At 46.5% G+C, this 16,513-nt stretch overlaps 1 protein-coding gene across 3 annotated transcripts in view; it reads right to left on the bottom strand.

Annotated features, from left to right (window-relative positions):
• Positions 1-13,102, bottom strand: part of ATL2 (atlastin GTPase 2) — a 96,301-nt gene extending 83,199 nt beyond the window's left edge. For 2 of the 3 annotated variants that reach the window (XM_074989195.1, XM_074989197.1), the window contains exon 1: positions 13,011-13,102. In XM_074989195.1, the coding sequence (XP_074845296.1) occupies positions 13,011-13,059 (49 nt within the window). In that variant the 5' untranslated portion in view covers positions 13,060-13,102. The remainder of the gene's footprint in view (positions 1-13,010) is intronic. The other variant, XM_074989196.1, reaches the window with a different exon arrangement.
• Between the last annotated feature and the right edge of the window lie 3,411 nt (positions 13,103-16,513).

The following is a 16,513-nucleotide window of genomic DNA, read 5'->3' as shown; positions in this document are numbered from 1 at the left end:
AAGTATGATTCAGGAAATACTTAGACTATGCAATATAACATAGAAAGAATGGACAAGATCCATGCTAGTGACAATACACAAGAAAGGAAACGCATTCGAGTGCAAGAACTACAGAACAATTGCCCTAACAAGTCATCTTGGCAAGGTGCTGATGAAAATACTGACAAAGACTGAGATCACAGATAGAACATCTAGTGGATGAGCAAGCGGGATTCACGAACGATAGAATTACTACACAGCAGATAGTGGCACTAAGACTGATAGTGGAGAAAGCTCGATAAAAGAACATCTGCAATTGCTTTATTGATTTTTCAGAAGGCATTCAACAGTATAGATCAGGAAGTGACTTGGGCAGTGTTGGAGTCGTAGAGAGTGGATAGCAGACCGATACCGTTGTTGAAAGGTATAAATGACAATGCAGAGGCATCAATGAAAATGTGCCGAGAGTTAGGAAGCTGGTTTAGAATGAGTAGAGGTCCGAGAAGGAGATGTGATATCACAGAGTATCTTCATCACGCACCTAGAGAATGATGGACAAGATCAAGGAAGAGGTAGAAGAGATACTGGTGCACAGGATGAGAATTAATAACCTGAGGATCACGAATGATAGTTATCATTGAGGAAGATGGAGAAACTAACAAGAATGGCGCAGGTGCTAAACAAGGAAGGGAAGCGGTATGTACTGATTATGAATGTTGATAAAATGAAGGCAATGGTATTTGGAGATATGGATACAGGAAAGAAGATCAACCTAGAGAACGTAGAGAAGTTCACTTACCTGGGGAGCAACATGTCATATGATCTAGATCAGGCATGTCCAACCCGCGGCCCTGGACAGCTAGTAATGCGGCCCCACAAGATCGTAAACTTTTAACATTATGTGATTTATATACATTAACTATATTTTATATGCGGCCCAAGACAATTACTCTTCACGCAATGCGGCCCAGGCAAGCCAAAAGGTTGGACACCCATGATCTAGATGGTAAGAAGGAAATAGCCACTAAAATAGCAAAAGCAACTTTAAAGGCAATGGATAAGACATGGATGATGAAAGAGTCGAAGAGAAGGATAATGGCATTCAAGAATTGTTATAGAAAGATCCTGAGAATAGGATGGTCACCGCTGAGGAATTACATATGAAGATACAGCTGAAAGAGAACCTACTGCAGAAGGTTATACAATGCAAGTTACAGGTTTTCAGGCATACCTGCAGAATGAAGACAAATGAAAAAAAATCAAGACACTGGTATTCGACATAATGGATGGTAGACCCCACAGAGAATGGGTAGATAATATAGCAGATTGGAGCGGAGCTCATCTACAGAAATTAAGCCACTCTGCACTGGACAGGGAGAGATGGAGGGAACTGGACACCAATGGGCACCGAGCCCATGGTTGTTGGTGAGAAGTTGCATTCACACAGCCACAGCATTGCTAAACAGAGGATTCTCATTTACAGCCACAGCATTACAAAAGTAGCCTTCACATGAGCTGTCCTTTGTTCACACACATTTGCAGAGCTACAGTAATTCTTTCACAGGAAAAGCTCCCCCATCTTGAATTATCCTGCTTGCCCATATGAAGGCTTTTTTTTTTGTGTGTGTGGGGTGTATGTGGGCATCAAAAAAGGATTTTCTGAAAAAAACGAAAACAAGAACAGTCTAGATAAGCCCACAGAGTTGACACAGGGTCTCCAAGTATTCTAATACCTGGCCACATCTAGCCAGTTCTCATGCTTGCTATAAGATAGATAGGTAGTCATCTATTTTGGACTGAAGAATAGTTTAGTAGGATATTTGGTTAACAAAAAAAGGACCAAAAATAATGGTATACCTGTAACTGAAAGTACTTAAACAGCATGCTATTCTTGCTTATTCACATTCTTTTAGATAAACCAAGTTAAATCCTCTTCACGCTCCACACATCTTTTCACACAAGATTCCTGTGTCATGTCTCAAGTGTGCCACAAACATCTTCATTTCCATTCTGAAATTGTCAATGAAAACCTGTGTGCCTGTTTTTATAGCTCATATTGAATATTGCTATGGAGATTAGTTCAAACTTCCATGTATAACAGCATTACACTCAGATTACACTAGAAGTTTTTTCTTCACTGGTAAACCTTTAGGAATGTGCCATGTGACAAGGATTCAGCTACTGGTCAACAACTACTACTTATTTCTACAGTACTTTTAGAATTGGCCAATTTCTTCCATGAAGCTCCTCAGAATACTGCCCTTTTCAAAAAAATGGGCCCTCTGAGAAGTAAAGCTATAGTTTTTTAATGTCAATCTTATGCAACATGTCTAAGGAAGCTCTGCCTTTCCAGGATTAGTATTTAGAAGTCTACTAGCATTCACAGACAACACTTGCTTCTAAATATTTTGCATTGCATTTGAATCCACAGATTTAACTAACTGTACAGCTTTCCCAGAGACTGAACTGTTTCCAGGGTAATCTGATGTAGAGTAACCCTGTGGGGCTCATCTAAATTCAGAACATAGGACACATAATAGTAAATAAAGTACTCCCCTCCATCTGGCACAAGTTTAATCTAAATTTCACATCCAAACAATAAAACAGTAACAGTGATAAGAAGAAGTACCTTAAAGCTAATGCTATGGACACATTTAGACTTGTGTGTTACTTTATACATGAACAATTAGGAACTTTTTCTTAATGTTCAACTAACTGTCAGGGTGATCAAACACCGGAACAAATTGCCAAGGGAGGTGGTAGAATCTCCATCACTGGAGATATTTAAGAGGTTAGATAGATGGCTTTCAGGGATGGTCTAGAAAGTGCTTGGTCCTGCCATGAGGGCAGGGGGCTGGACTCGATGGCCTCTCGAGGTTCCTTCCAGTCCCACTCTTCTATGATTCTAAGTAATGAACATTTTGTGTTACTTTACTGAGCTATTAGGTAGGCTTACATTATGGAAAATGTTCTCTTTAAATAGAGCATATCTGGTCACAACAGCCACCAACACTATGTGCGCTGGTGGGGGAAACTGATTTCTTCATTGTGCAGTGGCACATATATAGCGTGTACAGAATTTCCTTTCCCTGACAGAAATGCGCTTCAGTACTTCTGGTTGCTATCAGGGTGCTTGGACCTAGTAGAGCTCAACTTGTACAAAGAAAACACAGCCAAAGGGAGAACCAGGAGAAGAACTGGGCTACAGGGGTTCCCAACAGCTGCAGTCCCCCACCACACACACACACCCACCCTTACGGAAGGAGAACAGCATGCATGAAATGCCACACAACAGAATCAGTTTCTCCCTCTGGGAGGGAGGGGGGATGCCTGCAGTTGGTTTCTATAGGAATTGACACTACAACTGCAAGAAATTATATCTGTAAAAAAATTTGTTAGACACTTGCCAACAGGTATTTGCAAACAATTTCCAAAAGTAATTGAAACTAGCATATTAGTGTTATTCTGACAAATAAAATTCAAAGTTTAAAAACAGCGTAAAGAATTTTTGACTGCAGAATTCCCACAGGAGTATATATAGCAGGTTTTGTGCCGCTGATATTCTCAGCATCATCCTGTGTATGTATCCCAACTCCCTGCAAATACATGAATGGATCTTCACTGTTTAGCAATTCACCTGCTTCTGCTGACTGCTCCTGACCTAAAACGGACAGGCATTTCCACAACTCCTCAGTGCTCTCACCAGTACGTTTCAGTTCTTAATTAACTCCTAAACCACAGGGATCTCAAATTGGATCATATTAAAAAGGTTCAAGAAAGTAACAGCCACGAACAAGGAAGAGAAGGAAAAGTGCTCTTATCTTTTTACCTAATCACATGAAAGAACATAAAAGCCATACTTGGTCAGACCAAAGGTCCATCCAGCCCAGTAGCCTGTCTGCTGACAGTGGCCAGTGCCAGGTACCCCAGAGGGGGTGGACCGAAGACAATGATCAAGTGATTTGCCTCCTGCCATCCATCTCCAGCCTATGACAGAGACCAGTGACACCATTCCTGCCCTTGGCTAACAGCCTTTTATGGACCTAACCTCCATGAATTTATCTAGCTCTCTTAAATTCTGTTATAGTCCTAGCCTTCACAGTCTCCTCCAGCAAGGAGTTCCACAGGTTAACTATGTGCTGAGTGAAGAAGAGCTTTCTTTTACTAGTTTTAAACCTGCTACCCATTAATTTTATTTGGTGCATTAATTTCATTTGACACAAGAGGTTATGATAGGTAAGTGGTGCAAGCCAGCCATTCAGGAGTTTGGAGCAGCCACTTGGATTTGGCTTATGTACATGGTTAAAATAAGTGCCCTTCATGACTACTTTGAGCTCAAACTCAACTGTTCTGAGAATTTTCCACTGAGCGTGCAACATAAAAATGCAGACCCCTTATCACAGAACATGCCATTAGTATATCTTCCATAGGCTTCTCCACACTTTTTACAGTTTGAAATTACTGGCGGCCATGCAGTACAATGCTGACTGTTACAGCATGAAGCTGTTCCTTATACTAATCTTTTTTTCCTTCCATCTTATTCTGTGACTGCAGCTTTGCAGAAGATGTTTGGGAACGTGACTCCTGATTTACTTGCACCAGTCAGACTTAACATATGAACATATCCATATTGGTTAGAGCAATGTTCCATCTATTCTAGTATCTTACCTTCTGAAAGCAGCCAATGCCAGATGCTTCAGAAGGAATGAACAGTACACAGTAAATTGTGACCGATCCATGCCATTGTCCAGTCACAGCCTCTGGCAGCAGGTTTAGAGGTGTACAGAGTATTGTTTGACCATCATGAACAGTCACCTCATTGAGAATAGCTCAATGATCTAATTCTTTAGAATACCTGTACACTAAATTTGATTTATATCAGTGTCTATACCCAGACTTTGGACCTATTTTGTAGGTCTACAGGTAATTTGTAGAACATGCAAGTAAACTGAAGACTCAAGCTGAATTCCAGATTGTTTCAGTTGTTCAAGAACAACTTGCTGAAATCAATGATAATGTGCAAGCCCCATCCTGCCATTCAGTACTACATTCCAGGTGAGTGGCACAACAGCAATTAAAGCAACCATGTGCTCACTCTCTGGGTAGAATCTAAAACATGGAGGAAGTTGGTAATGGGAAGAGCGCTAGAGAAAAGGAAAGGTATCAGCAACTGGGGGTGGAGGGGAATTTCCATCCAACAAAATATTCCTTTTGCAGAGAGTAAGCTGTAAACAAGCAAAACAAAAATGCAAGGGTTAAAACTTAAGTTCCTTCCTATGACTCCCTGTGTAGCCTGGAACATCTCCAAAACTACCTCCATTCCCAAAATTACAGGTACCCTGACCTGTAATATGGAGATAGTATTTACATACCTCACAGGATTACTCTTTGTAAGGTATTTTGCAGATGCAAATAATATACTTACTAGACTTTGCATGTCCAGTTTTTTAAGTGTCTGCTTAGGACTACCAAGTTACTTATACCATCAAGCAAGCTGCAGAGAGAAAATGCTTTCCCCAACTTCTCTCTATAGAATTGCTTCTTGACTCCTGAATACCTTAAGAATCTCAATAGCTTATTTCCCCTCCCTTCCTGGTTAACCACTACTGGAAGCTACAAGGATACACAAGCACTTCAGAATCTGATGTGATATTGAATTGGAGAATCAACAGCATTTTTCGTGTGCTTTAGTAAAGATCTTATTTTAGTCCAGTTTCAAAGGTCAGATTAAACCAATCCCATGAGCACACATTTCAGACAGACAACATAACATTTTGCATATTAATAGGAAATTTAAACTTTGAAGTTGAGGCCAGTTTTCTGTTCATGTTCAATCTCTATGTGCAACTCTGAGTTGGTGGGCATTACATCCAACTCAAACTAACTTGATTACCTACATCTACATGCTAACTGCCACTATTTGAAAAACAGCTTCAATTTTCCAGATGCCACTGTTCTTCACATAGTTTAATTATCAGGTATATCTTACCACTCATCTGATTGAACTATCTGCTTCTAAATTGACTTTTGCAAATACAGGATTGCACAGGACATTAGCACTAAGCGTGATCAGTCCACTAATAAAAGCTGATGGCAACCGTACAGTCATACCCTGAGATGCACCCATTCCAGTTACGAGAATTTGACTTTGAGGAGTTTCATTTAATACCCCAACTTCAGTTTATGAGGCATTTCTTTGCATTTACGAGGTCCGATTTGGAGGCTGGCGGCTCTGGTAGACGAGCACCAACGAGATGGAGTCTGCTGCATTGGTCTTCACGAAGAGGCTGTGCAGGGGGGCAGCAGCGCCCTGCGAGAGGGTGGCAGTCTTGTGCAGGGAGGTAGACTCGTCCGAGTCCCGGCAGTAGATCACGCCACTCTACGAGACATGGATGCTGGGCACACAGCCCATCCCAGCCCCGCTGCTGCCGCTCAGCCCCTGAGCAGCTAGGGGGCTGCTGCCACCTGCCCTGCGCAGCTGTGCCTCGGGTGCCACTCGCCATCTGTGGCACTCCCTCCCATTAGCGCCTGGCTCACCTGTGGCTGCTGCCTCAGCTGCCAGATTTAATGGGATTTGGTGTTGTTTTAGCATAAGTGGGTGTACATTTTGGGGCTCAGGAGTGCAAAAAATTTTTCCCTATTGAAATTAATGGCAATTACATTTTTGACTTATGAGAATTTGCCCTAAGAGGGGCTTTTCAGGAACAAATTACCCTTGTAAGGTGGGGGAAGACTATATATGCTATACAAACCTGAGTGTATACAGTGGTAAAATGACAGTAAATTTCACTGCCAGGCACGCGACAGCCATTGTGGTTTGCACTTCAACCTGAGAAGTTCTCAACACAGTAATTCTTAAATTGCGTTTTCTGGCATGTTCTGGTGGTCCACAGAATAAGACAGCAAGGATTGCTGCATGGACTTCTTGTAAGTATTCATATGGTTTACACCAAAGGAATTGAAACTGAGGTTTATTGTGTACTGATTAGTTGGATTTAATAGCCAAGATTATAGTAATAAAGCAAAACAATTTACTTTGTACATGAAAGCTTTCTATATGAAGTCAGTTTTCCAGGTACCTTGCATTCAGTTTATCCCTTGTTGCCAGAATTTTTTGAAAATCTTACAATAAAATGCCTTTTATAGATTTGAGGTGTGCCACATAAGGTATGTGAGGTTTTTTTAAAGTTAATATATTTCAAGAATCTTAGGCTATGTCTACACTAGCCCAAAACTTCAAAATGGCCCTTTCGAAGTTTACTGATGAAGCGCTGAAATACATATTCAGCACCTCATTAGCAAGCAGGCAGCCACAGCACATCAAAATTGCCACAGCTCGCCGCCGCATGGCTCATCCAGACAGGGCTCCTTTTCAAGAGGACCCCAGCTACTTCGAAGTCCCCTTATTCCTATGAGCAGACAGGAATAAGGGGACTTCGAAACAGGCAGGGTCCTTTCGAAAAGGAGACCCATCTGGACGAGCCACATCAATTTTGAAGTGCCGCAGCCACCCGCATGCTAATGAGGTGCTGAATATGTATTTCAGCTCTTCATTACTAAACTTCGAAATGGCCATTTGTACGGCCATTTTGAAGTTTTGGGCTAGTGTAGACACCTTAGAGTCTAAGATACTTTTTCTAATATCTGGTAGCTGTCTGCAGTGACTGGTCCAATCTGCATGCCAGCGTATGAGGGAAAGTTCCAGTTTACAGAGTACAAAGTACCATTTTATTTTTAAAATCTCTTCCAAAGAACTACAGTAAAATTTTATTGGAGCTTTCTGCAAAATTTCCCAGATCCTCCATAATTTTAAACTCAGACCTGTGATATTATTTAGATTTATCTTAAACAGCAATATTAGGAGAAAGTTATTAAGCAAGCTATCTATGGAGTCAGTAGTGGATCAGAAGTACTCAAACATTTCTTGTGAGATTAGTTGCCAAGTACTACAGGTGAGTTGTTTGTAGAGATACCCTTACTCACGTCAACTATTGCCATTGCATGACAAAAATGAACTGAAAGACTTCTTAAATATTAACCTGCTTTTATCTGTAAAGTGACCATTACTTAGAACAGATTAGTTTGCTCCAGTAGTTGTGTTACAAAAGTAAATTCCAATACTGCAAATGGAGTCATATGAGCAAACTGTGCAGTGTTCATTGACTTCACATTTGACTGCAAGAACTGTAATCCTTTGAACACATGAGGGAAATCCATTCATGCTCATGGTAAAATACTGTTTTAACTGAAAGACAACACTGCCAAGCAGCTGAAACTCAGAGGCTGGTTAATAAAGGCTTTTGTTTTCACAAAAAGCTGAAAAAAGTAATTCACTGCCATGTTTAGAATTCACATTAAGTGTAGGTATTTCAAAATTCCTCTACTGTATTTGCATTGCAATAAAAGCATCATGAAAATAGGAACCATGCATTTAATGTTTGCAATGTCACCCAATGTAGGTAAGAATGAGTGTGTATACACACACACACACACGTATATAATTGGAGATACACATCTCTTAGAACTGGAAGGGACCTCGGGAGGTCATCTTGTCCAGTACCCTGCCCTCTTGGCAGGACCAAGCACCATCCCTGACATCTATTTGCCCCCATCCCTAAACTGCCTCCTCAAGGATTGAGCTCACAACCCTGGGTTTAGCAGGTCAGTGCTCAAACCACTGGGCTATCCCTCCCCCCACTGAGAAGTTTAAAAAGTTAAGTCATAATTTACTGTTACTAAATCAAGTGAAAATGTTGATCCAGGATTTAATTGAATGAATTCAAACTAGAGAATGGCAAAGGCACAGTGCACTGTGCGCATGCAACAATAGAAACCACATCAAAGTTTTAAATTATCCAGAGTTTGAAATTGCCCCTTTGAATTTTTGCAGATTTTTGGAATTTTAGGTTATTAAATGGACACAGAAACTACATATTTTTACAGTGCAGTATTTTAAATGATTGCAAGCCACTTTAGGTCCCAAGTGAAGACACTGGTCACATTGCCTGCTCTACAGATTAGGCATTACTCCTTAAGCTTTCTTCTAGCTGTAGGTGCCCTGCATTCCTGCTCATATAATAAAGGCAGAAGATAAAGACAAGGGAGCGAATAAAGGCACGCTAGCCCCAGGGGCTACAGTCAAGAAATCAAAGCTGCAGCAGCTTTGGTGGGATCCCTTACCTACTGTGTGGAGTCTAACCTTTATCCATGATGGCTGAGAACTGAGTAGTCCAATTTTGATGTGCTCCAGTGTGTTTTCAAAAAAGGACAATTACAGTCACAATTTAATTCCTTTTATCCTAATCTGTTGTAAAATTTGTAATTTATGGCTGTCTTAAAAGACTGAACATTACAATTGTGTACTTCATGTTCATCTCACCCTGAGTGTTGCTCCAACACTAGTCTGCTAAGGGTTATCAACTTTGGACACATTCCTGGAGATTTCACCACTACATTAATTTTTAACCAAAGATGTAGAGCATGGATTTGATCTGAAAACTGGTGAAGTAGTTCCATGACAAGTTCACACCCAGAGCAGACTGTGTTCCTGTTTCATGATGGGAACACTGTCAGTGAGGTCACTTGTTACATATAGATGGATAGGTATTGTTTTGGTCTGTGGAAAGCTAGGCAAAAGCCACAAATTGATAATTCAGTGTTGAAAAAGGTCAAGCAAATTGCATCCATACTGTCAGAAAAGTAAAATTACGTTATTTCAGATCTTGGACATTCAGACTATTTTAGGAGAAAAACATTGCCAAAATATTTAGATATTCTCACATGTTCAATAATTTGTTATTTTCCTCTTAATACGTTTGCAGAGTAGCTGGCCTGCAACTGCCAGCTTCGGCTAGATGTCTCCATCTCCAGTGGAGTACAACTGTCCCACTACTAATGTGATATCTACCAACCGGCTTTTGGTCAATGCTGAATTCAACCACTTAGTATGAAAACTATCAGAATCAAACAATAGCAGTTACAAAATTCTGTAAGTCTGCCAAAAGTCCTAAGACTTCAACATTTTACTCAAGATATTAGGTTTCATTTTAACTTCAAGGTCCTATGATTTAGCAAGACATAGCCTGTCTTTCTAGCTCTCAAATCAGACATTAACACATTCTCAAAAGTTGTTCGTTCTTAAGCTACACTGTGACATTAATTCAAATAGGAGTCCAAGTAGTAAACACCTGAAGACAATGGGTCTCTTTGTTAGGACAACATTATGGAAGCAGATTTGCACACTAGAGCATCACACAGCATATTTGTACTAGCATATATTTTAAGAGGGCAAGGGAAGTCTAGTTTATCTTTGCAATTTCGACCCGGTTGTGAAATGTCACTGACCAATCAGACCCTACTTTAAGTGCTGTAAACAGAACCAGTAAGTACATTACATTCAACTAGGACTGTTATGGTTTTATTTGAATGAGAAAAATAAATTGAGCTTATCATGCAGGATTTGAGTCATTATGTTTGACATGAATTAACATTTTCTCTCTCTTAGGTTCTGCACTTCCCCCTTCACAATAGTAGCCAAATGCTGTAGTTTGCATAGGTTTATTTACAGAGTGTCAGTGTATTACAAATTTATTCTCCCTGAGAGATACAGCAACCATTCAGCACATAATTTAGAACAACATACACAAAAGTAAGTGAGAAGAGCTATATTGCAGCATAGATTAAGGTCGCTAAAACCTTATCAGTTCAATTCAGGGTTTATACCCAACTGTCACTGAGTGTTACTCCAGACTCACTACAATAACTACTTGCACAGGGGCAAAGCTCAAAGAACCTTTTCCTATGGCAGGGAAGGAGCTGAGTAACAACAAATGTGGGAGATAGATGGCATAATACTGGCATTTCAGGATTTCTGTTCTACTTAAAAGTAGGTCACAGCAAATGAACTGCCAGTATTGCACACCAATCAGAGCAGAATGCTCCACAAAGCTCTGCTAACTTCACCTCACTACAGATTCGACACCAAGCACCTGCTGCTGCTAGCATTCCTCACCACCCACCAAACACAATTGGAGCCATAAGCATATGAACCAGACTCTGCCACAGTCAGCCTCCAAAACATGCCAGGCAGGACCTACTACATGCAGTCTACCTGCAAAAACACTAGCCAAAGCCTGCCACACTGTGCCATCAGTATCCTGTACCCAACAAACCCTACATTCACATTCACTAGCCAGAACTAGCACTAGTCATGCTGTGCACCACTACCCTCATTACACTGGGAACAGCCTGACACACTGTTCTTGCAACCCCATACCCCAGGCAAGGCCTGTCCAGCACTGCCACAGCCCAACACATGTGCCTCCTCCTCCACCATGCTACAGGCAGGGTCTGCCCCCATCCCATCCCATCCACTAAGCCCAGCTAGACACACTACCCCAGACAGACAGACACTGCCCCCAAACACACCAGGGACAGCCTGATACCCAGCCATGCTGGGCCTGTTCCCCCACCCTGGGCACAGCCCAACTCACATTGCTCCCACACACACACTGGGCACAGCCTGACAGCATCCCCCTGTGACAGTTCTACCTCCACATACTCACGAGGCACAGCCTGATGCTCGATGCCCCAGCCCCCATGTCCCAAGCAGGGCATCCGCAGGCACAGCCTGACACATGGTGACCCCATACCCAAAGCAGGGCCTGTGCCGTCTCCTCCCAAGCCAGAACAGTTCAGCCAGCCATAGAGTGCCCGGACGCCGCTCCCTCGGGCGCCAAGCACAGCCCCGACATGTGGGGCAGGCCCTTCCCGCCACCGGGCACAGCCGGACACGCGGCACCCCCGGCCAGGCCTGAGCTTGCCCCAATACACACCCCCAGGTACAGCCGCACGCATTCTTCTCCCCACACCCCGGCCGGGGCCTGACACACACACACACACCCCCCCCCCCCCGCAGGTACAGCCGCACGCATTCTTCTCCCCACACCCCGGCCGGGGCCTGACACACACACACACACACACCCAGGTACAGCCGCACGCATTCTTCTCCCCACACCCCGGCCGGGGCCTGACACACACACACACACACACACCCCCCAGGTATAGCCGCACGCATTCTTCTCCCCACACCCCGGCCGGGGCCTGACACACACACACACACCCCCCCAGGTACAGCCGCACGCATTCTTCTCCCCACACCCCGGCCGGGGCCTGACACACACACACACACACACACACACACACACACACACACCAGGTATAGCCGCACGCATTCTTCTCCCCACACCCCGGCCGGGGCCTGACACACACACACACACACACACACACCGGTACAGCCGCACGCATTCTTCTCCCCACACCCCGGCCGGGGCCTGACACACACACACACACACCCAGGTACAGCCACACGCATTCTTCTCCCCACACCCCGGCCGGGGCCTGACACACACACACACACACACACACCCCAGGTATAGCCGCACGCATTCTTCTCCCCACACCCCGGCCGGGGCCTGACACACACACACACACACACACCCCCCAGGTATAGCCGCACGCATTCTTCTCCCCACACCCCGGCCGGGGCCTGACACACACACACACCGGTACAGCCGCACGCATTCTTCTCCCCACACCCCGGCCGGGGCCTGACACACACACACACCCAGGTATAGCCGCACGCATTCTTCTCCCCACACCCCGGCCGGGGCCTCTCTCTCTCTCTCACACACACACACACACACACACACACACACAGAGAGGTACAGCCGCACGCATTCTTCTCCCCACACCCCGGCCAGGCCCAGGGCTACACACAACCACAACCCCCCCAACACACACACACACACCCCACGCAGAGCCGCACGCATTCTCCCGCGCCCCACACACACACTCCGTCCCGGGCAGGCGCTGCCCCACGCCGCACACACGGCGCCCCGGCGGGCGCTGCCCCCTCGCGCGGGCCCGGCAGCGCAGGGCAGGGCCCGGCAGGGCAGACAGCGGCGCGCGGGCCGGGGCCGGGGCCGGGGCCGGGGCCGGGGCAGGGCAGACAGCGGCGCGACGCTCGTTACCTGGCGGCCCCGCTTCGTGGCCGCGCCGCGCCGCGTCCCCTTCCGCCATCTTGTCCGGGTTTAAAATTAACTCCGCGTGACGTCAAACGGCGCCGCGAGACCTTTATCGGCCGGCAGCGCGCGGCGCATGAGCAGGCGGGCGGCCCGGAGCCGCCAATCCCGCCGCGGCGCATGGCCGGCAACAGCGCCGCCGGCTCCGCCCCGCAACGGCTGGCGGCCGGAGCCCGCGGGGTCCGAGCGCCGCAGGGTCCCCGACCTCCCTGAAGCCTGTCTGGCGGCGCTGCCGGGTCCTAGCGCCCGCAGCGCTGCTCTCCCTCTTCAGCTCCGACACCCCGGACGGTCGGGGCCCAGAGCCCCCGCGGCACCACCCCCGCAGGAACCCCGACACTCCCCGCCTCACGCCTGCCCGTCCCCTGCAGCCGCCCTGTCCACCCCGCTGACTCAACCTCCCACCCCCCTTGGAGTTACCTCGTCAGGACCCCGAACCCCCCACCCATCCCAGCTCACCCCACTGCGCCCCTTGACTTGCCCCCCCGTGACCCACTGCCCCACTTCACCCTTGCCCACCCCCTGCAGTCACCCCCACCGCATCCCCACCCACCGCCCCCAGGGCCACCCATCCCATCCCTCAGTCTTCACCCACCCTGCGTGTCCCTGGGGCAAGCGCGGGCGGTCCCAGGTGACTGGCGAAAGGACGGCGTAGCGCCCCTCCTCCAAAGGGGTGAAAAGGAGAAGGGGAGGGCCCACAGCACTGCCAGCCTCTGCTCAGTCCGTGGAAAAATCATGGAGAAGGTCCTCAAGGAATCCATTCTGAAACCCTTGGAGGGGAGGAAGGTGATCAGGAACACTCAGCCTGGATTCACCCAGGGAGAGCCATACCTCACCCCTCTGACTGCCTTCTATGACGAGGTACCTGGCTCGCTGGACATGGGGAAAGGCGGTGGAGGTGACATGCCTGGACTTTAGCAAAGCTTTTGATACGGCCTCCACAATATCCTTGCCAGCAAGTTAAAGCAGTATGGCTTGGATAAACGGTCTGTAAAGTGGATCGTATCAAGGTGGTGGTATCAAGCGGGATCTCCCAAGAGTCATTTCTGGGGCTAGTTATGCTCAACACTTTCATTAACAACCTGGATGAGCAGGTGAACTGCACCCTCAGAAAATTTGCGGATGATGCTAAAGTTGCGGGGAGAGGTAGACAAGCTGGAGGGTAGGGACGGGGCCCACAGTGGCCTAGACAAATGGGAGGACTGGGCGAAAAGAAGTCAGATGAGATTCAAAAGACAACAGAGTCCTGCACTTGGGATGCAGGAATCCCAAGCACAGCTACAGGCTGGGGACCAACTGGCTAAGTGGCAGTTCTGTGGAAAAGGACCTGGGAGTGACAGTGGATAAGAAGCTGGATATGAGGCAACAGGGTACCCTTGTAGCCAAGAAGGGTAATGGCATATCAGGCTGCATCAGTAGGAGTGTTGCCAGCAGATCTAGGGAAGTGATTTTGTCCTCTTTATTCAGCCCTGGGGAGGTCAGTTCTGGGACCCCACTACAGAAGGGATTTGGACACGCTTAAGAATCCATCAGAGGGCAACAAAAATGATTAGGGAGCTGCAGCACATGACTTATAAGGAGAGGCTGAGTGACTGGGGCTTATTTAGTCTACAGAAGTGAAGCGTGAATGGGAATTTAACACCAGCTTCCAACTACCTGCTTGATGAGCTCCTAAGGTCCCTTCCAGCCCTATGATTCTACCTGAAGGAGGCTCTAAAGAGGATGGGGAGAGGCTGTTCTCAGTGCTGACAGACGGCAGAACAATGAGCAACGGTCTGAAGTTACAGAAGGAGAGGAGCTGGTTAGATATTAGGAAAAACTACTACACCAGGAGGGTGGTGAAGCACTGGAATGCCTTACCTAGAAAGGTGGTGGACTCTCCATTCCTAGAAGTTGTAAAGTCCTGGCTTGACAAAGCCCTGACTGGTATGATGTAGCTGGGGGTGGTCCTGGGGGTGGACCTGATAACCTCTTCCAACCCTGCGATTGCATCCCCCTAACTCATCCCCACCCATCCCCCCACTCACCCTGTCCATCCCCCTAACTTGCTCCCCCACCTCCACCACAATCTCCTCATCCATCGCCCTAACTCACTCCTGCATGCCCACCAATTTGTCCCCCATTCTCCTCTAGTCACCCTGCCCACTCTCAGTCTCCCCCTACCCTCCTTCCCAGTCACCCTGTCCATTCTCCAGCTCATCCCCACCCATGCCCCCTGCAGCCCTGCCACCCATTTCCCCTGACTCACGCCTGCCTGCCAGTGTCAGCTCTGCCCAGCCCTCCTCCCTGAACCATCTGCCCAGAGTCTGTTTGTGTAAACAGAGTGAAAGGGGAGTGAGTGGGCTTCAGCAAACATGATGTACCCAAGCCACAAGTCCCTCTTGCTGGGCATGCTGCATCAGCACTGGGTGTTGCTGCAGTCACTACACTCATACTATCATGCCTCTCAGCCACAGTAATTCCTTGCATGACCTTAAGCAATGTCAGCTGATCACGCTCCCTGCCTCAGTTCCTGTTGAATCTGTTGAATTCTGTCCTACTGTGAAGACACAGTCTTGGAATGGAAGGTGCTCTGGAGATATCAAAGAGCATCCTCAGGGATGAAGAGTGGGAGATGGAAGGGAATCACAGTAACACCTCTCACTGTACATCTTAAAAGTAATGCCCCATAAGCATTGCAGATCGGGATTTAAATCTGGGGGCCCACGTTTGTATCACCTTGATAAATCTTGCCCTCTCAGATTTCAGCAGTTAGGAGTGGTTGGTAATGTTAGCAGGCAAGCTAAATTCTGCCGCCAGTCTAGTGTGATTGGGTTGGACTTCCCTGTTACAACATGCATTGTTTTCCACAACTTTTTCTTTTTTTACCAGTTTCCGACAGCTTCATGGCACTCGAGCGCGCTGGTGAGTCTGGCCCAAATTTCCTAGTCAGTGTTGTGACTCCTGGCACTTTTTTTGCATCTCTGTCAGCTCAGGAAATTCAAAGGGTCACTTTCACGTGAGAGTTCTTGTGCACCACTGCAACGTTTGGTTTGGAACACACAAGGGGAACTTTTCATTGCAAAGAAAAAACATCCCATTTTTAGTGGAACTGAAAATAATTAAGGGAGCATTTCTGCTGTTCTTGGGTTTATAAAATTGACCTCCCAATGTCCCTTTAAATGGATGACTGTCAAGAGTTTGGCACATGAAGGTTTCACCTCAACAATGCTTACTATTTCTAAATGTCACCTGAACATGCACAAGTAAATCAGCCAGGATAACATAAGAACATAAGAACGGCCATACTGGGTCAGACCAAAGGTCCATCCAGCCCAGCATCCCATCTGCCGACGGTGGCCAATGCCAGGTGCCCCAGAGAAGGAGAACAGAAGACAAGTGATTTATCTCCTGCCATCCATCTCCTGCCCTTGTTCTGAAGGCTAGGGCACCATACTTTATCCCTGGCTAATAGC

Source organism: Carettochelys insculpta, chromosome 3 (assembly GCF_033958435.1).
Source record: "Carettochelys insculpta isolate YL-2023 chromosome 3, ASM3395843v1, whole genome shotgun sequence".
Taxonomy (NCBI): domain Eukaryota; kingdom Metazoa; phylum Chordata; order Testudines; family Carettochelyidae; genus Carettochelys; species Carettochelys insculpta.
The sequence above is the reverse complement of the archived record's forward strand: the minus strand, read 5'-3'. Positions and strand labels throughout refer to the sequence as shown.